This window comes from Cryptomeria japonica, chromosome 1, assembly GCF_030272615.1.
Source record: "Cryptomeria japonica chromosome 1, Sugi_1.0, whole genome shotgun sequence".
Classification (NCBI taxonomy): Eukaryota; Viridiplantae; Streptophyta; class Pinopsida; order Cupressales; family Cupressaceae; genus Cryptomeria; species Cryptomeria japonica.
Genome location: NC_081405.1, coordinates 376,423,371 through 376,447,065, shown reverse-complemented (window position 1 = coordinate 376,447,065; position 23,695 = coordinate 376,423,371). Strand labels below are relative to the sequence as shown.

The following is a 23,695-nucleotide window of genomic DNA, read 5'->3' as shown; positions in this document are numbered from 1 at the left end:
ACCGGATACTACACTGTGCAAACGTTATGTGTTCTTTAACATTCCCAGTTGTGTGTGGAAGACCATAGTTTTATTTACAGTGTTTTGATTTTACCTTGTGTATCATTTTGTGCTTTTTAACATTCCTAGTCCTGACAGGTGATCAAAAAATGAGTATACACGAAACAAACATACAGACTGGGCAAAATTTGAAATTTCCAAATTTTTTACTACACTCTCAAAAAAACTTCCGTCTACTTTAGCATACCTAGTCCTGTTGTGTAGTCCAAATTGACGTAAAATAAACATACAAAAAGGGCAAACCCTAGACCCGCAGGAAATTTATTACAGAAACCCTCACAATTTTTTTACAACCCACACCAAATACAAAAAACTTTCATATTCTTTAGCAATCCTAGTCCCGATGGGTGGCCAAAATGCACACAAAAATGAGACACACAATGAGAAAACCCTAGTTCATATATAAAAATTTATTACGACACTAGGGTTTGCTTAAATGCATTGACAAACATTCTTCTTCCACCCACAACCCCTACTAGCATGACAAATTGGCAAACAAATATTGGAAAATATACCTACCTGTATGGGTTTGAGGTCTCTTCAAAACCTCGATGACTATGCCTCCAAAATGTTGTCGCCACCTTTGCTTCCCTGCACTGCGAATGACAAAAGCAATCACAAACTTACATAAACCTAGCCAAGCCTATGCATTTAGGAAAAATTAAATGATTAAACGATAATTTCCCCTATTACCACGCTTTTCAGTAGACTGCGAAAGATTATGAAATTCTCACATGCCTAAAGACTGCAAAAATTCGAAAAGAATCTCCAACTGCCTGAAGAGATATTTCCCACCCACGACTATCTAAAGACTCTCTGGCGATAAACAACTCCGAGCTAAAAGCTTCATTCTGCTTCGTAATCCCTGACTAGGTGGAATACATGCATACCGATTGTTTTGGTCGTGGCTCTTCGTTAGTCCATTTGCGGATTCCAATGCTATTTCCAACAAAAAATCAAAATTGTTTTCTGTTGCCGTTCGATGATCCTGTCGGAAACTCGCATACTGATGATCGCCACGCCGTTCGCCATTTTCTGGCCGCTGGCACCCCATGACCTTCTCCGTGGACCCCATGCCACGTCATTTAGTCGACACCCTTGACGCTTCTCCGTGGGCCCCTATGCCACGTCATGTAATATCCCACATGCCATGCCCATGCCATTTTATGTGGAGAATAGCCCGTGCTACATTAAATTACCCCTCTTAACAAATTGACACAAATTTAGAAAGTCAATGCCAATTGCAAAACAAAAGACCCTGAAAAATAGACATTATAGAAAACATATCATTTAATTTTTAGACAAAAACAAAATGATTCATCATGACATCACCAACCTTTATGCTTCTATGCTCCTAACAAAATGCATGTTGTCCACTCATCAAATTTACTTCAAATCAATTATTAATTCTAATTTCGTTGTCTAAATTAATTATTCACTTATTAATTATATTTCTTTAATTGTCCTAAATTATTTTCATTACAAAATGCCATTATTTTCATTACAGCATTATTCGATAGAATGAGTTTAAAAACCTATATGTAAACAGTAGGGGTACGAAGCCCACAATTTTAAAAGCCCAATAATTTATATATATAAACTCGACTCTTGTTCAAATACAAAATTCTTTCCCGCTCGAGTGCCGGCGGAGTTTTGCACATTGAATTACAGGAGAAATACTTCAATGCTATTGCAGGATGGGGCAAGAGAAGCTGACCGATGCTCAATTGAATGCCATTCATGCTCCCATCGACAAACCCCTCATGATCCTTGCTGCCGCTGTAACAACTTTTTACAACTTTTCTTTGAAAGAGAATTTCTTTCCATTTACGTTAAATTATATTCTTCAATTGTTTTTATCTCTAAGTTTTGAATTCATGACCAGGCTACTGATAATCCCCGAGCCTGTTAATCCACCATAGGTTTGATGTTCGGGGTTTATAAGTTAGAATGCATAAAATTGAACGGCATAAGCTTCAATTAGCGTGGCGGGACATTTAGATTTTGGCTTATTGATCATTGATGGTTTGTTTATGGTAAAATAAAAATTTCTATTACAGTTTTAAAATCTACATTCAGTTTTCTATCATATATCATTACTCGCGCTTCTTCTGGTTATAAACAAAAAATGAAACAAACATTTTATAGAATTCTTAAACAGGGAAAAAAAAGACTCAACCAAGCACCCCCATTATACGGTTGGAAGATTTTTAAAAACTCAGAACAATAAAAAGTCTTTCCATTAATATGTATCAACGATATACCTCAGAAGTTGTGCAACTCTTAGACATTTACTAACACAATAACATAAACCAGCCAAAACTAAATAGCAAGAGTTTAACTTTAAGATATCGATAGAAAGACATGCAGTGGATGAAATAAAACTAGTCATCTAAGTTCCTCCTTGATGATTGCTTTCTGAACCAAAACCAGCCAACCTCGTCCTCTCTCAACGGCTGCATTGTTCCTATGTTTAACAGTCGCTATTGAGAATCTGATAAGGTGTGTGTCTAGTTTACCATTCTCCATTAGAGTCACCATGTTTCTGCATAGAAGGAGTAGCTCTGTTATCACCGCAAAACTTGTTTTCCTGCTCTCCCAATTTTCTGAAGATGACAATCTATATGGAGTTGAGCTTTGTGCAAATCCCGGTATGTAACTTTACCGCATACAGAGGAAGATTCCATATCAGATAGGATTTCAGAGCACTTCCAGGTGACTATTCTGTTTTTCTTCCAAGTCTGCTAGTTTATCCCAGATTTTCACAATGTTGAGAGTTGCAGACTTGAAACTATAGAATTCATCAGTGTTCCACGGGCGTTGGGGAAGGGGGGACGCGTTTCTGGGACGGGGGACCAAGGGCCTAAGTTTGGGGATGGCGGCGGGGGGTGGCGGGGTGGTGGTGCTGATATAGTTATACATATGCATATAGTACTTGAAAAACTAGTTTTGAAAAGATGTATGACAGTATTACAGTTAAGAATTACATTTCAAATGAGACTATAGGAAATTTGAAATACTAAATCTAAATACCAAGATTTTTTCAATGCTAATTGTGTTGTCATATGGAGCCTAATCAGACTTAGAGGTTAAATTTTCCCTACTTCTATTGGCGCGGTTTCCCGCTATATTTTCAACGGGGGTTTGGGGGCAGCGCCCCTTGCGCTCCCCCTGTCGCGATATAGGACGGGGTTGAGTGGCAGCGCCCCACGAGGCCAAAAATACTTTTATTATTTTCTAAAGGTGTCGGGTGTTATTTTTCTATTGGCCCACGTCCAATTAGGGTTACCCCTTAACCCCCCAAAAAGTCACTTTTTTTTAAAATTTTAATTTTAAACATTGCATATACGTGGGGGTGACGGGAGACGTTTGGGCGTCTCCCAAGGAGACGTGGAGGTGTCTCCACATCTCCTTGGGAGATGCTGAAACGTTTCCCTGTCTTCAGTGACGCTTGGGTGGCGGTGGACGGCGGGGGATGTTGCGTCCCCGTCCCCCCGTCCCGGAGATGCGGCCAAAAGGGGGGGGGGACGCGTCCCCGTGGAACACTGGAATTCATCCATGTTGATATGGACATGGTTTTGGAGATGGCAAGAGTTTTCCTGAATTTGGGGAGGCAATTTTTCATCTTGAATTTTGTGGGAATGGCAAAGTTTTTCGTGAATTTTGTGGATGGTAAAATTTTCCCAGTTGAATTTTAAGAAGTAAATAAAATGCACTGAATTTGCAATGGTAACTCTCTCCCCTTAATAGGATTTTTTTAGAATTTTTCCCTTAGAAGTTACCTTTTTAATTTTGTGCACCAAATCGAGCAGGTTGTCCAATCTTGGAACAAAGGGGATGTTGCCTCCAAGTCCCTAAATCCTTACAATGTCCAAAATGTCAGTTGGACCCTTGGAACACTCCTTGTGGGACATTGTTTTCAAAGGTTTTGGTTCCACTTTGTTCTTAATTACAGAGAACACAAACTGTTTGAATTTAGTTTATTTGTACATGTTCTATTGCTTGGACTTGGCAACCTTCATGGTCTTCTAATGCTATGTCCTTTTGTGGAGGTCTTCTTCCATGCATAAAATCAATTTCTAGAGCTCAAATCTCTGTACGAGGATCCCTTTAAGAATAACTTGCACTTTAATATCTAGGATATTTCATTCCAATGCATTCCAAGTCTTTTTGTTCTATAGTTATATTCTATCCATCTTGGGATTTCGTCATCAATATTTGTAGGTTGCTTGTACTCCATGCTTTGTCAGCGTCCGTTCTCTATTGTCCTATCTTGGTAGCTATGAGTTGATTTTGGTACATTTGTAGACATCGGGAACAATTTCATCTAGGGAGGAAGTGATGACGATCAAATTTTTTGTGATATCCTTGCTTGCATGTATAACTATCATTGTAATCATCTCACATGCCCACATGATCTAATTCACTGTAGGCTTAACTTCATATATGCTACACTAAGGAGGATTTCAATTCACTAGTGCCTTAAGAACTATGTTTAAATTAGATTGTTTGAGGTGATCATGCATGTCTATTTTTGGCATTGATTACATTTGTTTGATCTTATCCATTTAGCACACACCTTATCCTTGTAAATCTATTTATCCTATGATGATAAAGAGTGTTGCAATTAATGAGATTCGGTTCTCAGTTGAATTCTTGCGAGGATTCAACATCCAAACAAAGTGCTATAAATATGAGCTCATTTGACAAAATAATGGTTGGTCCTTTCTCCATTTCCATTTGATTGCAAGTGCTGAGCATCTTCTAAGATTTAAAATCTTGCAAGTCTAGTCGCATGTTGAGGAACTCATTTTGCAAATCACAAAGAGGTATCTAATGTGCAACGGATATTTGTAACTGATTGTCTATCTGGTCATTTATAGATCTTCTAGAAAACTCCTACTTGACAAATTGTGACAACATTCTAGCCTAAGGTTTTCTCTTGCCACATTTGTTGGTGTGATTATAATATAGATTTGATGAATATTGCAACAATCTAAGTCATTGCATTTGTAATGGTTATTTTTATATGGCACGTAGATTTGTTGTTTCTTCTAATAATTTGTAACTCTGTAACCCAATATAAGACATTGGTCTTGGAAATAATGATCCTCTATGCATTTAAAATGAAAAACATCTTTAACAAGTAGTTTAGGTGTAGGAAGTTCGATTGTGTGCATTTCATAATTTAGTATTATTCCTGGGGAAACATACCCAACAAGCTTTAAGAGTTTTTATCCTTAGAGAATCATGTTGCGCATATTTTCATCAGCTTAATAGTGGTTATATGTGCAATAGATTAGTCCTTGGTTTAGTGACAACTTTTGAGGCTAGGCATACATTGGATACTACTACAATTTTGTCTATTTGTCTATCATTAGTTGTATTAGTCCAATTAAGGATACCTCTAGGAATACCCTCCTAGGTTTAGTTGAGTCTAGAGTGAAGGAGAGATTATCCATTTTCAGCAATTGACTTGTCATCACTCACTCTTTGTTAATTTGATTTCCTTCAAGAACGATTGTTTTGTAGCCTTGAAGTGGATTGATCCCTCTAGAACTGTGAATAATGATTTTGGGACCCAATAAAATGGTACTGTTGTCAAGGATGAATTGTTCGTTGTCAGGTAAGAGGTGATTAGTCGACATCATCAAGCCTAAACAACTTCACGACCAAAGCGAGAAAGGTCTGGTTCTCGATCTGGAACAGCCACTACTAGTGGGGTTGCTGGTACTAGACCGACTGAGTCAACTATATAATCAACTATAGTTACGCATTTGGATAAGTTGATAGCTCATCAACTTAATCCAACACAATGGAGCCATTGTTGGGATGTGTTGATCTTGGTTCATGCTTCGAAGATTTTGTCAACTTATACAAGTAAAAGGGTAGCATGGATATAAGTTTTTGCCTTATGTTAATGTTTGTAGCTGGTAGTAAATTTTTTGTCTCTTTCAAGTGAAGGGTGACAACTTGTGTTGGTACAATCCAAAATGAGTTTCCATATCAAAAGACTTGGACATGGAGAGAAGGCAACTTGAATACATGAAAGAACAAGAAGAAGCAACAACTCATTTAGGGAGACAAAGAACATGGGAGGCTCAAAACAATGATAAGTCACTTAGACCTACCTATCAAGATTCAAAAGTAGGAACATTAGGTATAAATTGTTTATTCATGGATTCAAAAGATCAATGCTTGTATAAATTTAAAGATTTAGATGATAGCATAATTACAATGCATAGAAAATTAAATAGGTCTAATTATTGTTAGGATTAAGGTGCCATCTACCTTGTAAACCCTATGACATGGTTCCAACATCCTTGGAAAGTGTCTTAAAGAACTTAGTTTGTATTTGAAAAATAAATTTTAATATTTATTTCTTACTATTATTTGTAATACATTCATAAGGGTGATGGGTTCCACTAGCAGCGGTAAAAGTGGGTCGTGAACACAATTAATGAATATTGTTTTGTCCACTATTGGACATCTAGAATAAGATTTTTAATGACTTAGGAAGTGGAGAAAAGAGTGACCTTTGGGCTTTTTTAAGTGGGATCATGGAAGAGGCAACAGGTGTCTCTTAGTATTGTGTCATTTATTGCATTTAATGTAATGTTTATCTTGCAAGAATGGGCACCTAGGTTGGAGGGAAAGTATTGGAGCCAAAACTAGTGTCTTTCCAAGTTTTGTGGAGGCATTCCAAGGGTTGTGGTTGTGGGGAATGATATAGGGAAAGTTGTGTGAAGAGTTTTATGATGTTTTTTTTACCTACTGTACTAACATTGGTTGCAACTTAGTTTACTGATATATTCCAAAAGATACCGATTTATATTATCAGCTTGTTTTGTCATCTTGTTGTGATGTTTTCACACATCACCCCATTGCAAATGGGGACCCCTAGTTTTCACTTTTTAGAGTTGTGTTTTGGTGTCTTAGTTTTTGGTCTCTGGTCTCTCGCCTTCACAAATGAGTCAAATTTTTTCAAATTTGGAGGAGTCATCAAATCAATAAGAAAGGATGATCAAAAGAACGTTTTGATGCTACAAATGTGCTAAGACAGGTCGAAGAGTAAAAACACAATTTTCTGGGATTAATTCTGACAATTTCCTATTTTTTAGGAAAGTTTATTTTTTCTGCTTTTTTGCTTTTTCATTTTTGGCATTTTGGGGCCAATCCGAGAATCTGCTTTTTCGCTTTTTTATTTTTCTATTTTTTAGAAATTTTTATTTTTAGGAGTTTCTATTTTTGGGAGATGTCCGAGGTTACTTCTATGTACAAGGAAATGAGAAAATCCCATTTCAAATAAAGTCTGATCTCCTTAGTAAGAAATCTTGTTGAAGGCACGAAATCCATCAAGGAGAAATGGAAAATCCAGTTGAAAATAAATTCCTCAGAGGAGTAAAAAAATCCACTTGGAAAGAGAAAATTCACTTAGAGTTCGAATTTCCAAAATTGAAGACAAAGTGAACAAGTCCACTTGGAAAGAGAAAATTCACTTAGAGTTGAAATTTCCAAAATTCAAGGTAAAGAGGACAAATCCACTTGAGGTCCAATATTCCCAAGTATAGGCGAGCAAAAAGTTTCTAAGTACTTGAAAATTCCTTGTGAGGTAAAAAGGAAAATCCACTTGGAGGTTGAATTTCCCAAGTGAAGAAGTAAGTGAGGTTAAGTTGAAAATCCACTTAGAGGTAGAAGAATAATTCCTTCATGAGGTCGATTTCCTATAAAGGATCTAAGAGAAAAGAAAAAAACGAATAAAGCAAGCTTTATTGTTTTTTTGCAAATCGCTTTAAAGGAAGATCAAAGCAAAAAAGAAAGGAAAAAAACTTCCTCACAAGTCTATAAAATAAGGGAACAATAATCATTCACTTCAGAAGTTCAATTTGCTCTAGGCAGACCTTGCAGCAGCAGACTAGTGAAGGAGAAGGGCTGATCAACCAAACAAAGCCCTCATCTTTTACAGGCAAAGAAGTTTCAGACGTATATTCAGCCTTGGTGATCATACTTTGAGGACAAAATCACAGAATTTCTCCCTTTTTGTCTCTGGATTTTGTGACTGAAATTTAATTTCCAGATCTATGGTGGATTGATATCTCTAAGTTCCAATTGTAATCAGACGTCCTTAAAAAGTAAAAATCAGGTTTTAGAATTCCATTTTCCAGATTTTGTCAAGGTTTGAGCATTCATAGTTTTGAATTCTGATTTTAGAAGATTAAAATGTCTGGAATTCACAAGAAAAAAAATCAGAACTTAAGAAATTCTGGAATTAATTAGTTTTCCTCTGTGTTTTAGTTGCCTTACAAAGCCAATAATTTCAAGCTTCATACAGGTACCATGTCTACACCAAAGAATATGGGAGGAGGAATTAGGAAGACTTCACAACATTCAAGGAGGCAGATTATCATCAAGATAAAGGACTCACCAACACATATTCTAGACAGGGAAAGAAAGAAGACCAAAGTCAGAATCCGAGACTCCAAGGAGATGAAGATGTGAATAAGGTGCAAGAAAAGAATATCAAAACAGTCCCTATCCTCATTGAATTTCCACCAAGGTCTGATTGCAAGTGGATATGAAGGAAACTGTGTGAGATGGAATTTAGATCGACCTAGAGTATTAAACCCTCACAAAACATGTAAGAGCAGAAGGCCTAAAATTAGATTTCAAGCTAAGCAAAAGAGGCAACTGCTTGCGGAATGAATTTAACAACAGAAAGAAGGAGATTTTTATCAGAGTTTTTGGAGGTAATTCTTATCAAAGAAATCAGGTTTCAAAGAGAACTTTCCAGCAAGGAGGCGAATTTTCCTAAAGAGATACAATGATGGTAAAGGCAAAGGATTCATCAACAAGTAGGAAGAAACTACAACTACAATGAATTTCAAGACAAGGTCTGCTACATTCCCAGGGCAAAGACGTGATTCACAAGCAGAAAGATCTCAACCTCAAGAGTTCAAAATTGCAAGAGGACGTCAAGATGCACAAGCACAAGCCAAATGCAAGCTAAGGTGGCATCCTGGTCATCATTCATCCAATTAGGAGATTCCAAGTCAATACGTCTAGATTCAATGAACTTGACTCAGCAAATGGAAGATATTAAATGATTTTCAATGATTTCTATTTTCTCATTGGTTTGTGAGAAGGTGGTTGTAACAAATCCTAATTAGGGTTTTTTTTGTTAATCTTGGCCATTGATCATAGATCAATTTGGGCCGTTGCTTTGTATTGGGGTGTCTATATAAGCCCTCTTCTTTTCATTTGTTAGGGAGAGATTTCAGAGAAATTTTTGTAGTGATACTTCTTAAGTAATAGACATAATTCATTGAAGTTTGGTGAACTTTGTCCACTTTTGCAAGATAGCATGGTTTCTTGGCTCTCATTAGAATATATTTAATTTCCAGATTGATAGATTGAATGAAGGATTGATAAACTTGCTTAATGTGGAGTTGATTTGTTCATACTTTTAATATTTGAATGATTTTCAATTATTTTGCAAAGTTAGCCTGAACAATTAAATGAAAACTTAACTTCTACTACTATATTCATTGTTCAATATGTTGGTGAATATAAGTGATATGAAAATATTTTAAATACCTTATAAGATAGCACCGTTCTTGTGTAGTTGTTGAATTTGGCAAAACAAGAATTGGTTTAAATTCCACTTTTGCAATTTCTGTCTTCAGAGTTCATAGGGTTACCTTAGGATTAGAATTATCTTCCTAAACCCTCACCCTTTTTTTTCCTTTTTTTCAAGTCTTAGTAGAAGTAGGATTGAAAAGAGGTTATTGCAAAATCATTCCAAAAAATTATGTAAGCGCCCCTTGATGTGTGTTTTATGCACATAACATTTCAGAATAAAATACCAAGGTAATTTATCCTCTCTCGAACAAAATCACCTCAGATGCTAAGGGTAAGATCAACTAAAATGATTCCAAGGTTTCTACATGTCAGGTCTTGACGAGTGGGTAACTCAATGGTTGATGTGAATTGCTGTGTTCACTTGGGGACTTACACAAATGTTCGGATTATCTTCTTCGATCATGCAATATGTGGAATAGGTGTGCTGACAACTTAGAATTTAGCAATGTAGTTCCGACTTAATTCTTACTAAAAAATGGGCAAAAGGAATAGAGTTCAGGAAATCTATTCTAGGCCTAGGAATGTAGGAAATGATGAACACATTTAGTGGAATCAAACTAGGCAAGGTCTCACAAACAGGTATTGACACAAGCTTAGTGCAATCGTCTAAGGTATACTCAAGGATTTTCAGACTATTACCATCAAATGTTGACACCATCCAAGTTGATGCTAACAAAACAATAATGAATAAACAACCAACTCACAACTTCTTACGATCCACCTGTTGTGACCTAATCACACATCACCCCATCCTAGATAGGGACCCCCCTTAGCTTTTAGGCCCTTTTGGTCGTTTGGCTTTCGTTTTTGTGTGTGTTAGTGGCAGTCTCTTCAATTACTCCTGTTAGGGTGTTCGGGGGTCAGTTAGTGCTAGTCTGCTTCTTTGTCAAGCGAGTTCTGTAAGGTCTAAAGCTTGTTTTGTCCATTTTCTAGGGTTTTGCCTTCTGTCCTAGATTTTAGGGGTTCTTGTTAGGGTTTCGGAAAAATTGAGCATACGACTGGAGTCGGGACCCTTCAGGGGGCCTCCCAGCAAAATTTGAGCCCAAACAGAGCAACTTTTTTATTTTTAGAAAGTCCCTATTTTTTAGGGATTTTTTCGAGTCCCGGAATGTCGCCATTTTGCCAAAAATCAAACTTACTATTTTTTGTAATTTCTATTTTTAGTAAGTTTCTATTTTTAGTAAGTCATTATTGCACCCGGTTCGGGGATCTAACATTGACACTTGGAAAGTTTCTATTTCTGGAAAGTTATTACAGGTAGGGTTAGTCAACCAAGGCGACAAGGATCAGGCATTCATAGGCATTTCTAATTCCGGAAAGTCAGACAGCAGACAAAGGTGGCCAGAAAAGGGTCAAATGCTGGAAATCCATGCCTAAAATGGAAAGCTCAGGAAAGCACTCCCAAAAGCACAGAAGGTCAAAATATTCTAAGTCTGGAAGGCATTCACAAGTACAATATTCCGCCTCTCCATGGACATGTGGAAAATGCGCCCAAATCAGGTCTGGGGCGCTAAAACCAAGGAAGCATTCACAAGTACAATATTCCGCCTCTCCATGGACATGTGCAAAATGCGCCCAGGTTTGGTCTGGGGCGCTGAAACCAAGGATGAATTCACAAGTGCAATATTCCGCCTCTCCATGGACATGTGCAAAATGCGCCCAGGTCTGGTCTAGGGCGCTGAAACCAAGGAAGCATTCACAAGTGCAATATTCCGCCTTTCCATGGACATGTGCAAAATGCGCCCAGGTCTGGTCTGGGGCGTTGAAATCAAGAAGGCATTCACAAGTGCAATATTCCGCCTCTCCATGGACAGGGCCAAAATGTGCCCAGGTCTTGTCTGGGGCGCTGAATCCATGAAGGCATTCACAAGTGGAAAATTCATGAATCCTTGGCGTGGTAAAATTTCACCCAAGCAGAGAATTTGAAATTTTGTCTAAGGCACGGAATCCAAGGAGTCAAGGAAGAATAAAAATAGAAATTCCCCTCAGGCGAATTTTCAAATATGCTATTTTTAGACATCAAATCCCTACCAAATATAGAAATTTTAATAGATTCCGAATCAGGACGAAATTCCCCATCCAATGAACCTGGCTCCTAAAATTTAGGAAGATCCCTAAAAAATAGGGATATGGAGGAAAGCCAGGAAAGTTCCTTCGACAACACGAGATGACAAGTCGGAGTGGAATTGAGCAAATCCCGAGAAAGATCCTGCAATCTCCCTCCAGAATTGGAAAGTATGAAATCAACGAGTTGGCAGGAGGAATCTTCCAAGTATGACGCATGACTAGGAGCATTTAAGGAAGGTTCTAAATTTGAACTCACACGCATGGGAAACTGCCTTGCATGTCGTAGTGATTAAGGAAAGTATGATGCGCCATAAATGCAATTTCTAATTTGATGCCTCTTGAGAATTCTATATAAGTTCGGAAAAACATTCATTTTTCACGTGCAAGATTCAGGAAAGGAAGAGTAAAGAAGTGAAAAGTTTTTTATACTTAGTCTCTATTTCATCATTTCGAAGTATTCCCAAGATGGCAGAACCTAGTAGGACAACTACTATCTCCAGGCAGGCAATGATCAAAGCAAAGATGAAGGGTTTCCTTCCCCATTCTCGGTTGAATTCAAGATAGGAAGAGATCAGTGATACCAACTTCGACACGTTCAACTGGGTTGCATTCAAGATAAGAATGTTCGGAACTGCAGGGCACAATCCATCTCCGACAGCTGTCAAAATTGTGAGAAGTGGAATAGTTGTAGCAGCTGGCTTTCCTCCCGCCATTCAATGCCCAGATCTAGTCTTAGAATGTGCAGCACATTACAATCTGGAGCGGAAGACAATCTCAACGCTAGACGACAAGTTACTAGCAACTTTGACTCCAGAAGCAATTGGTGAAGCCTTTGGAATCCCTTCACATTACTGCATGACGTACAAGACCAGTAGCGGAGCTCAAGCAGTTTATGAAGCAGGCCCCGCCAGATGTGCTGATTTGATCAACAAGCAATGGTTGTTGAAGCCTAGAGTACACGTTTCCAAGATGACCAAAACTCTCACAATCTTCGAGTTCAAGCAGGAATATGTGGACATGATAAAGATGCTGAGCAAAGTAATGGGATGCTCACACTCGGTGAACTTCGAGCCTTGGATGTTCTTCTACATTGGCGAGATCATGAATTCTAATACACCGATCGACTAGGCTAGATTGATCAGCCCCTACCTGCACGAACAATTGAAGAACCTACAGGAGAAAAGGTCTCAGTCCTTTTCCATGAGTTCCTACCTATTCTATATGCTAGCACGAAGGGGTGGATTCGATGGGCTGCCAACAAGAGGAATCATGGGCTGCAGGCCAGCTCAGTTGAAGGTGCATGAATGTTATCCTCAACTACATCTCCACAACGTGAATTCTTACAAATTGGCGAATGACACCTTCACCATGTACCTGACACGACTTATGCAAAATAAGTTACACATGAGGTTGTCTCCGCAAGCAAGTGCTTTGGTCCAGAAGTATGGCGCCGCATTCCTGTAGTTCCCCAAGTTCACCTACATCACGATGCAGGGCTTCTCCTTCCAGTCTTACAAATTGCCTAGATATCTGTCGGATAATCTTATATTGCTCGAGCTCATGAGGCAATTGACTGCCTACAATTAGCTGCAGAAGAAGAAGAAGAAGCAATCTATTGAATTTCCAATTGTCTTGGGGGATTTCATGGAGATATGCCCAAGATTGGAGGCCGCTGAAAGTGCAGCAAGCAAATTGGCGTTCTACCGCTTACCATTTTACACTTCTAGGGCCCAATATGATCCTTATAGCCAAATTAGGAAGGTTGCCGGTGTCAAATTCATACATAGATTTCACTTGGAGGATTACTGGGCAGGAGCCGAGGATGACCTTGAGATTAGGAGAAGAATGCACTCCAGACTGCCCCTCAACACCATCAGGATAAGTGAGGTTCATCAGGTACCAAACCAGGTGAAGGAAGACTCAGATTTGATGCAACCCGAATTCGAGAAGATTAAGGATCAACCTATCCTATTGCTAGATTGGTCGGAGCCTGATGTAGATGATTTGAACACTTTGGCCAAACCAGTGCTAAAATTCACTAAGCACTGGATTGACAGGCAAACAAGAAAGTTGGTAGAGAACCATGTCCATCTGACATACCAGCTGATGGGGAATCTGGATTCCCACAGTGAGGCAACTGAAGGCTCTTCACAGGGTCAGGCAGGAAGAGAGGCCCGGATGGACAGAGGGAAAATTGCCCCAAAGAGGCCAAGGATAACAAAGACGAAGGATGCCCAACAGGAAATCCCGCGCGAGGTTCAGTAGGAAGCCCAGCAGGAGGAGCCTCCACAAAAGAGAACGAGGACAGGAAGGGAACATTCACCAGTCAGCTCCGCGAGCGTACAAGAAGTAGAAATGTTCCCACATCCCGCAAGCCCACTTCCAGGAAACGTTCCAGCACCTGATATACTTAGCATCAATGCTTCACAGGGTCGTCATCAGCCAAGAAGTCAGAGGCAAGAAGTTTCCCTGCACCTGGAAGAAGTTCGCCAGAATAATTTCATAGAGACTATCTTTGGCGAAATGGAAGAGGAATCTCAAGAACGGGAGCATGCAGAGGACTACAGCCATTCCATCCCCGCGCCAGATTGGTTGGTAGGCAGATTGGGAAATGAAGTAGGAGGGGAGCCCAATCCTGCTCAGGAATTAGAAGAATTATTGAAGAGGATGGATTAGCCACCGGAAAGAAAGGCCCCCAGAAGTTTTCCAAGGTAGTCAGGGAAGAATTCGGAGCCCGGACCTTGCACATTGCTGAACCTGCGGTGGATAAGGATAGGACTGAGATTAGGCAGGAAGATTATGTCATCAAACAGGTGGATCTTGGCCATGCTTCCACCGGTCAAGTAATGGGAGATTTCGACGTTTCTTCCTTTGTCATGAAGGAGAAATTGCTGAAGTTAAAAGTAAAATGTAAGCGGCTGAAGGAGGAAAACGAACTTCTATGCGAGTATGTCAGGAGTTTGAAGAAACCCCTCAGGGAAGCAGGTCCTTCATCCACTCCCCCTCCCTTCCTTCCCAAGGAAGTAATTGATGATGCAGAACTTACAAATGCAATGGCACAGAATTCCCGAGAGTGGGTAGAGGATGTTTATACTGAGGCAGGGAAATTTGTAGAAGATCTAGCTCAGCTCTATTCGAGGTTCGTGGCCCTCCTAAGTAGGTTGGAAACGGCGGAAGGACTACGGGAAGATGTTGATGTCTACCAAGACTTAACCATTTCCCGACTCAGGGCTCTGATGAGGACCCCAAGACAGATACGCCATCTGTTCAGGGAAGAACACCCTTGATAATTTCAGCATTGATTCCGTCACCTTGAATGAATCTATCAGAGGGATACAGGAAGAAATCCTCAGTGCCATGGAAGCTTTATTCTCAAGGAAACTCAGCGACGGGGGAATAACAGTGAATTCCTTGAAATCCCAGTTGCATGATTTCTTCTTCGTCGGTTTGTTTCCTAAGGAATGTTTTGCAAATGTTTCTTCATTCTCCGGTATGATGAAGAAAACACAGGAAGTCATGGCAGATTGGGAAAGTTTCTTTTCTAGAAGCGAAGAGGAGATTGCCTTGATGGAATTCAACATCAAGAATGTGCCAAGTGTCTCCATTGGAGAATTGGAGGCCGTCGTCAGTAGGTTCATCGCATACGCCATTAATGAACGAGATAATGGTCATCCATTTTTGGACGAAAGTCTTTTGACTGAATAGTGATGGCGTATTTATGGCTGAAGGAACATTGACTAGGCGTGGGACCGGTCAACGCATGCCACCACAGGATGAGGAATCTTCTTGCATGTCGTCCTCTCATTATGGTTATGACAGATTCTTCTTGCATGTCGCCGTTGCTTGGAGAGTGATGGGCATTTATGACGGCGTCGGTTATATTCCGGGCATGATCATCATTATGGGCACTATTTTAGGCCCTTTTAAATTTATTGTAAGTGGGCATAATGGGTTATTTAATGCAGATTCCCACCTTGTTGCACCTTGAGTGGGGAATCTTTAGGGCAAACCCTAATTAGGGTTTTGCATGTAATCTGGGCTTTGAGGTCTATATAAGGGGGTGACCCCCTCATTTGTAAGGAGGAGAGACTATCGTCAGAGATTGTTGCTAAGAGTTTTTGAAGCAAACACTTAATACATTGTTCAATTGTTGGTGTGTTCTTGTGTTGTTTTGGAACTCGCATGGTCTCGTTCTCTTCATAGATTAGATTTGTTTTCATGCAATTAGATGAACTGGATTTGATAGGATCGCTTGTTGCCAAATTCGCGCTCATACTTTTGGTGTGCAGTTGATTCTTGCATACCGTGCAAAGTTAGTTTGAGCCTCGTTATATGTGTATGTTCAACTTCGATTGTTAGAAGAGATTGTTTTATCTGATGGTTTCTTTTGACGATTTGAAAATCCTTAGCACTCCCCCTGAAGATTGCACCGCCTTTGTGTAAGTTGTGCTTTGTTGGCGAAGCGAAGCGCGGTTGGATTTTGCACAAGTTTGTCCCGTCTCCTTGTTCCTAGGATTGGATTACCTTTAGTTTAGTTTCCCTCTACCCTATCCCTATTTACTTTCTGCATATTTCAAAGTCCAAAAATCTAAAACTTAGAGCTTCATTGTAAATCATTCGCGTCAATAAATTCTTGAGCTTGAATAAATTTCTTCGACATACGTAAGGCCCCCTTGGATTACCAGCAATCACATCAGCCAACTAAGTCACATCCGCAGCATAAAAGGAACCTTGGAGTCGGTTGTCTGATTCTCCTACTATATCAGCATGCAATCGTACTTTGATCAAGAGAGAGTGAAGTGACTGTTGGGCAACTTTATTCTGTGTTGGACGCCGTCATAAAAAACACGTCAACACCACCTTGTAAGCATATCATTTGCATCATTGACGACACCACCCATATTCCATTTGACAATTCATGAGACATCACGATTAGTAGCAATTGAAGAGAATCCATATCAGTTCCTTGGCCACAACCATTTGCCAATGAAGCATGGAATCTGTAGTGTAACTATCTTCCTTTTCAAATTCTATGCTCACTATAGCAACAATATGTTGATCCAATGACCAATACAAAGCAGTAGGAATCAGGTATAATATTCATTTCGTTGCACATAAGCAAATGTATTCCCTGACATCCAATCACATTGATGTTGCTTGATTTCTTGGCTAACATTGCAATTGGGACTTGCAATATGCTGATTGCTTCTTTTTCCTACTTACAACTACTCAGATTTGAAGGCCATCCAGAGGCTTAACCCAACCTCTGATTTGATATATTATCCATGATTTGCAATATTCAGAAATCTGAGAATAAAAGGCAACGTCTACAAAGTCACCAAATCCACTTTGAATAAGGGATGCCACCAACAATATATCGTGTGCCACAGGTATAGATTGATGGATCTCTGATCCTATAGCCAGTAAAATAGTACACCTCTACGTATGAAGGAGAGACTTAACAAGTGGCGTTTGCTCATGGCTTAAGTGAAGAATATGCCCATGACTGTCTTCTTGATTGTCCCCCTACATGGACTACATCACTGTATTGCAAATAGCCCTTGCCCGCATCTACACTTCTCAAGTGATCGTGTGGTTGAAATGAATCATCTTATCTGAAGCGGCATCCAAAGCAGAAACAAAACTTCAGCAGAAATGGCGAACACAATATTCTTCTTTGGTGTACACAACGTAACTCAAAAGCTTTCATCGACTCTATTCTAAACAATGTTCTCATCGAGCACAACCTTCACCTAGGGCCGACGATCATTACTGGATTGGAATGCTACATTATGGAATGAATATTCTAATAAAATGGAATTACCACTATTGAATACGATAAGCTAATTCTGACAACAATTTGGATTGTCGATTATCCATTTCCATGCATCCAACAACACAGTCACGATTTGCTTTTTCTTGCAACTAAGAGTTATTTTCCTCTAATTTTTGTGCTCTCTTTCTCAAGAATATTCGGCTCTGATACCATATTTTCAATAAGGGCAATGATAAAGAGAAGCTTCAAAATATTAAAATTCAAGATAACTGTGTTTAATCTTTCCTTCAATAGACATTACGTATTTATAGGATATGCAGATCCTATAATATAGGAAACTCCCACAACTAATTATTTATATTGAGTTGTTTTAACAACTCAATATATTTGTATCTTCTATTCAACAAACCTCTCAACTTATTATTTTTATGTGTACTATCTATGTGAACACTAATTTCCAACATACATTACAAGGGGCAAATGCATATAGGTTATGATGGGGATAATATTATAAAAGTTGACTTATCATATGTCTGTATGTTAGAGGAGGTTCCAATTGAATCATAGGTATTATATTTTAAGGTCATAAATTTATTTGCATCAATGTTGGAATAAGGTCCTACATTGCACTTTGTGCTTTTTCCTAAAGATCGTGGAGCCTATGTCCCATGTTATGTTGGACATGGCGAAGACTATATAAGGATTTGGATTGTGTAGTGTAGCAAAAGCAAGAACTTTTGATCATGGATGAGGTAACTTTGGTACATAGGTTTCTAGAGTAAGATTGCTAAACATAGGTCATGTAAATTAATGGGTAGTTGGAGAAGCATACCCTTGAAATGGTTCAACAATTTTATTGAGCCGGCTTATGAATAGATATCTCCCTCGTAGCACATCATGTATTTGTGGAGCTTCGTGATATTGAGCATAACATCAAAATCCGTTAATTCATAGTGAAGAAGGCACTATGGGAGCCAAAGAGGTTGATTGAGAAGTGAGATAGGGCCATGAGGGAGAATGATGAGTTTCAATTCAAGTCACAAGCAACATCAAAGGCTCCACGATCAAGTTTGGTAGTTGATGCAAGTCACACAAGAAAAGATCATTATTTTTTAATTAAAGGTGTTTGCAATTGTGTGAGATTTGTTATTGGAGTTAATTAGAGGGAAATGCATAGTGATATCAACTTGAAATTGCCATTTGAGGACTTATGGTGAAGATGTTGGAAGTGACGCACATGATGAAGTATACCTGTCATGAGGAATTGAAAACTGACCACCATCTAAATAAGTGAAAGCAGGACATCCAAGCTAAAGTTTGGTACAATGTGTTCTTTAGAGTCATGGTTGGCTTACATTTCGTAGAATGTGCACAACTGCCTAGTGTAGCATTACTTGCACCATCTATTGTAGCCTTGCCACAATCAGGGATGTCTTCCTCATCCCACCTTACCCCTCATAAATTTAAAGCTGTTGTAATAGAATTTGTGTCGATAGAGATGATGATTGGTTTAAAGAGGGAAAGAGGTTTTAGTTTATTTGTAATCAATTCATATTCATATGCAAATTTAGTCAAACATTGTTGGACACAATGTACTATTGAGAGAGGGGTGAATCGGTGGTTCCCAATAATCTAAACCTTTTAAACCTAACTCTTGGTACCGGTTAGCAAATTAAACACAAGGAGGATATACAAGTGAGCTAAGGAAAGTGATCAAATGCAAACACACAAAGATGCTCAACACATACACCGGATATACGAGGAAAACCCAATGTGGGAAAAAGCTCGGTGAAAAATGTTGCTGGAGACTACTGCTACATTCTAGCCTCACAATGAACATTGATTACAAAGTTTAGGGCACCAACCCAAGGAGCACCAACCCCTCATTTTTGGGCACCAACCCAAGGAGCACGAACCCCTGCACCGAGCTCCAACTCAGTGATATACAATAGATCAGATTAATACAATAGTTGTAGTCTTGTTACAAATAAGCTTTGTAACTCTTGCAATCAAAATACTTCACCGGTTTAACTCTTCTTTACCGGTTCTTCCTTGCTCAGTTCTCTGTCGGTTCTCTATCCTTTGTTTATACCTTTTCTGCCCTGATTCTGTCTCACATACTATTTTCTCCTTCACCTTCAACAACTTTCTTCTTGAATCTTCCTTGCCAGTTCACCCAATTGTTGTTCTATTTGGCAGCTTGCCGGTTGCTCTAACCTTACCGATAAAACCTTTGATAAACCTTCTACCGGTTCAACCTTTTTTTCAGACAACTCCAACACTTAGATGCTTTTGATCTTCTCTCTGATCACTCTCTGCTCTCTCAGTTACTCTATTTTTACCAACACCAAGCATCATCAACTTAAGTCTTCAGTCTACATATTTATACTTGAATGTTCCCGCCAAAACCTACATTCAAACTGGGCACGTTAGGCTTTTTCTCCATCGAGTAAATCCGTATCAAATCTAATTGGATCTCATCTCCTCGATTGATGATTTGCAGTAGATCAAACATCACTGCCATTTCTGATGACATTTGTACGTGCTTTCTATATTTAGCGACCTGCAACTTGTTTTTCGGCCTTGTTCAGTCATTCACCATTAATGCCTCAACTGTTTCCTTCGACCAACGAGCACAAAGGTCGGATTGTCCTGCTTGATTTATCTCACCAAAAAGCTTTTGCATCTTGATCCGTCTCGAGCCACTCTTTTGCTGTCATTGACCTGTGATTTACGGGTACCTTATTTAAAGTCGACCTGCTAATCACCTATCACGTCGATGGACGGTTTGCTTGCCACTGCATGCCTGCCACATGGAATCTACGTGTCGTCCTCAGACACCATCCAACTCAACCCAGTCTGCTATGTCGGTTTGAGTTCATTCACCGACCAAGACACATGACCGGTGTTAAGGACCTTACCGGTTCATATACCCTACTTGTAGATCATATTGACTTGGAATGCTTCCGGTTTTGTGTCTATACTTCATGTGATCCAACAACCATTCACTCTGTTGGTTTGTCTTCTCCAAGTTCATACATGTTCACCAGTGGATCTCCTTATTGTTTGCAGATCGGTAATCTTCATGACTCCAACATTCCAATAGTCTCACCCTGCTTGCATCTGCATACCGGGAACATACCTACCGATTGACATTTCATACCGGTTTCCAACACTTACTTGCTGGTTATCATCTCATACCGGTTGACATCAATGACAACACAATGCCAACAAACATGATATCAAATAATTACATGTGCTGATGTGTGTGGGGTACTTAATTACTTTTTTGGTTAGTCTGGATGATGCATTGATGATTGCGGTCTATTAAAAGAAAGCTAAAACCTCTTGGTTTACCAACCTATACGTAGAAGAATAAAGCTCAGGGAAAGGAGCTCTGATATCTGTCATATTCTCTCTTTAGCATAGCCGTTGTGGACACTACTTATATCAATAAAGGTGAGGCTATCTAATTCTGTTTTTTCATCTCTGTCATGTTCATGCTTTTGTAAATACTTTGCCATTGTTCTCTATATCAGTAAAACTAAATTATGTTCAATTTAAAAATAAACTATTATCCATTGACAATCAGATTGTGACTTAACATAATTTCCTCACAAATTTCATATTTGTTCACTTATCTTTATTAAAATAATTTGCATATTACAGAATATCATGGAATATCATAAAACATGCAACATGCTGAAATTTTAAAAGAGATTAAACATTCAAAAAAAAATCTAACCGTTGCAAAAGAATAGCCGTTAACAAAAGCATAGCAAGATGGATATATATATATATATATATATATATATATATATATATATATATATATATATATATATATATATATATATATATATATATATATATATATATATATTTAAAACATGAACACGAATGACGATAATTGAAGATTAAGTACATTGGACTAAAAATTAAGCATACATACAATATTAAGAACTAATTAACCTGCATGAAATGGAGGAGAGATAGGGTTTAGAGAGAGTACTTTTCAACTGATGCTAAATTTTGAACTTCAAACTCTGTCCTGATACTGGTGGGGAGGGAAAGTATCATTAGGGCACTTTTCCGCCCAACCACGAACTATCTAGTCCCCCGTGCCATATCCTTCTGGACTGGCTCGGCCCTTCACAGGGAGGTAAAGGAATACGAGAACTCAATGCCATCTGAGACTTGGTGTTAGGACTTATGCACTTAGTCGGTCATACACTAAGGGTAACTCCCTACTAGTATGATGCTCTGACTAAGGTTGTATTTGGTGCTAAAGATCAGACTAGTGCATACCTTACGCAGCACCACCTTGGCCAACGTTTTACACTGTAAGCACGAGTTTTCGTGCTATCAATGATCTCACCCTTCTCGGCAAAGACTGGGTTAAGGAGTTCAGCTGAACTTGAAAGTAAGTCTAAAGACCATCTTGGGATTAACATTCAATAGTTATAGTATAAGTGTTTCAAGTTTTATCAACCATTTCTTCCTCGCACAACTACTATGTTTTCAACAGGTTTCAATTGAACCCCTAGCTTAGGAAATAGGGGCATAGGAGTCACCAATTTACGTTCAAATCCTGAACATGGATTTTAACCTGCCGGACAAGTCTCTGCTGTTCGGTCACTTGGGAGTAACCTCCCAATGATGATGCTACTGCATCATGTACAATTGTGCTCTTCCACCCACTGCCTTCCTAGGCTAGGGTACGGATAAATTTCCTATCATTAGAGAGGTTGTTTTTAATAAAATAAGATTATCTAAGTGCTGACTTATCCTCTTAGTTTAAGAAATTCTGGAAGCTTGGTTAGAGGTCAAAATCTTCTTTAGGTTGACTCGGAAAAGAACTCTCTTCCTTGGAATTATACAAATCGGTATCGCTATGCCGGAATATACTTACCAGTGTATGCTAAGATACGTATGCAAGGACACGTGAGTACAATTACCTTTGCGTATATGGCAAGTATTACCAGTTATTAACATACTGGTACATACTTGTCAGTATATGCCCAAGTATGGTACATACGTGTACCTGTGTTCGCACCTTTGCAGACACAATGAGTATTCTTGATGTCTAAGGTTTAAGGCTTAGTTTATTTCAGTTATTCATTAACAATGGCCTTTTCCTGGTGTTCCCTGACTTAGTTTTTTTTTAATAAATAGCAGAGATTCTGAGGGTAAAATTTTACTCCAGACAGTAGTTTAACTGGTGTTTACAAATATAACTAAATAATAGACCTGCCGTTTTTGCTGTTTGGTTACAGTTGTTTTTAGCAAGGCTGCTGAAGGTTTAACTTCGTAGTCTAGGAAGGTAACATCAGAATTTACACATTAGAGATGTCTTGCCCTTCACAGTATGTAATAAGAAATAAAGACCTTCGCCCCTATCATTTTTAATGTTCCAAACAGTGAACAAATCTGTTTAAATATAGATGTGTTGCAGGAAATAGACATGTAATTTCTTTTAACCAAGAGTTAATCCCTCTTCCACCGAAGGATAGATTCATAAATTCTTGTTCTCTCTTCTTAAACATGTTTAACAAAAGACAAATAGCAAATCTCAGGCCTGCAGGCCTTCCTACACACATATTTGTGTATATATATCCATTTATATACACAAATATATATGCAGACATACCTTCCTTCAAATTTCTTTTACAACTACCTGAAACCCTACTCGAAATTTTTAAAGGTTAATTTCCAGCTGAATGTTGTGTTAAGAACTGAAACAACAACATTATAATTCATTAAACGCAGAAGGGTTTCCAACCCATAAGGAATTTCATGAAATATTTCCAGACTTTCAGTAATTTGTAACCACAGACGCATTATGCATATTTTCCTTCTAAAAACCAAATAACAGTAGGAAGAAGAGAAAATCACAGGTTTGAGAGATAGTATGACCTTGTGAAAAGAAGTATCACAGCTGAAGACCTTCTGAAATGCGAAATACCAGAGCTGGAAATGACAGAAAACGAACAACAAACCCTTGCTTTCTGCCGTTTTTCCAAAAGCCAACCTTCCTAAAAATAAAAGTATCTATTGCTTCCTTTTTCCTCTTCTCCTTAAGTATGAAAGAATGTTATACTCATTCCACGCCCTAATACCAGGCGGGATTCTCTAAACCACCCCATGAGCCAC

The 23,695-nt window shown here is 38.8% G+C and overlaps 1 protein-coding gene across 1 annotated transcript in view; it reads left to right on the top strand.

The window, feature by feature from the left end:
* The first annotated feature begins 1,685 nt into the window (after nucleotides 1-1,685).
* Nucleotides 1,686-23,695, top strand: part of LOC131070892 (ATP-dependent DNA helicase srs2) — a 113,816-nt gene continuing 91,806 nt past the window's right edge. Inside the window, exon 1 of the mRNA XM_058006557.2 lies at nucleotides 1,686-1,841. Coding sequence (XP_057862540.2) covers nucleotides 1,758-1,841 — 84 coding nt within the window. The 5' untranslated portion in view covers nucleotides 1,686-1,757. The remainder of the gene's footprint in view (nucleotides 1,842-23,695) is intronic.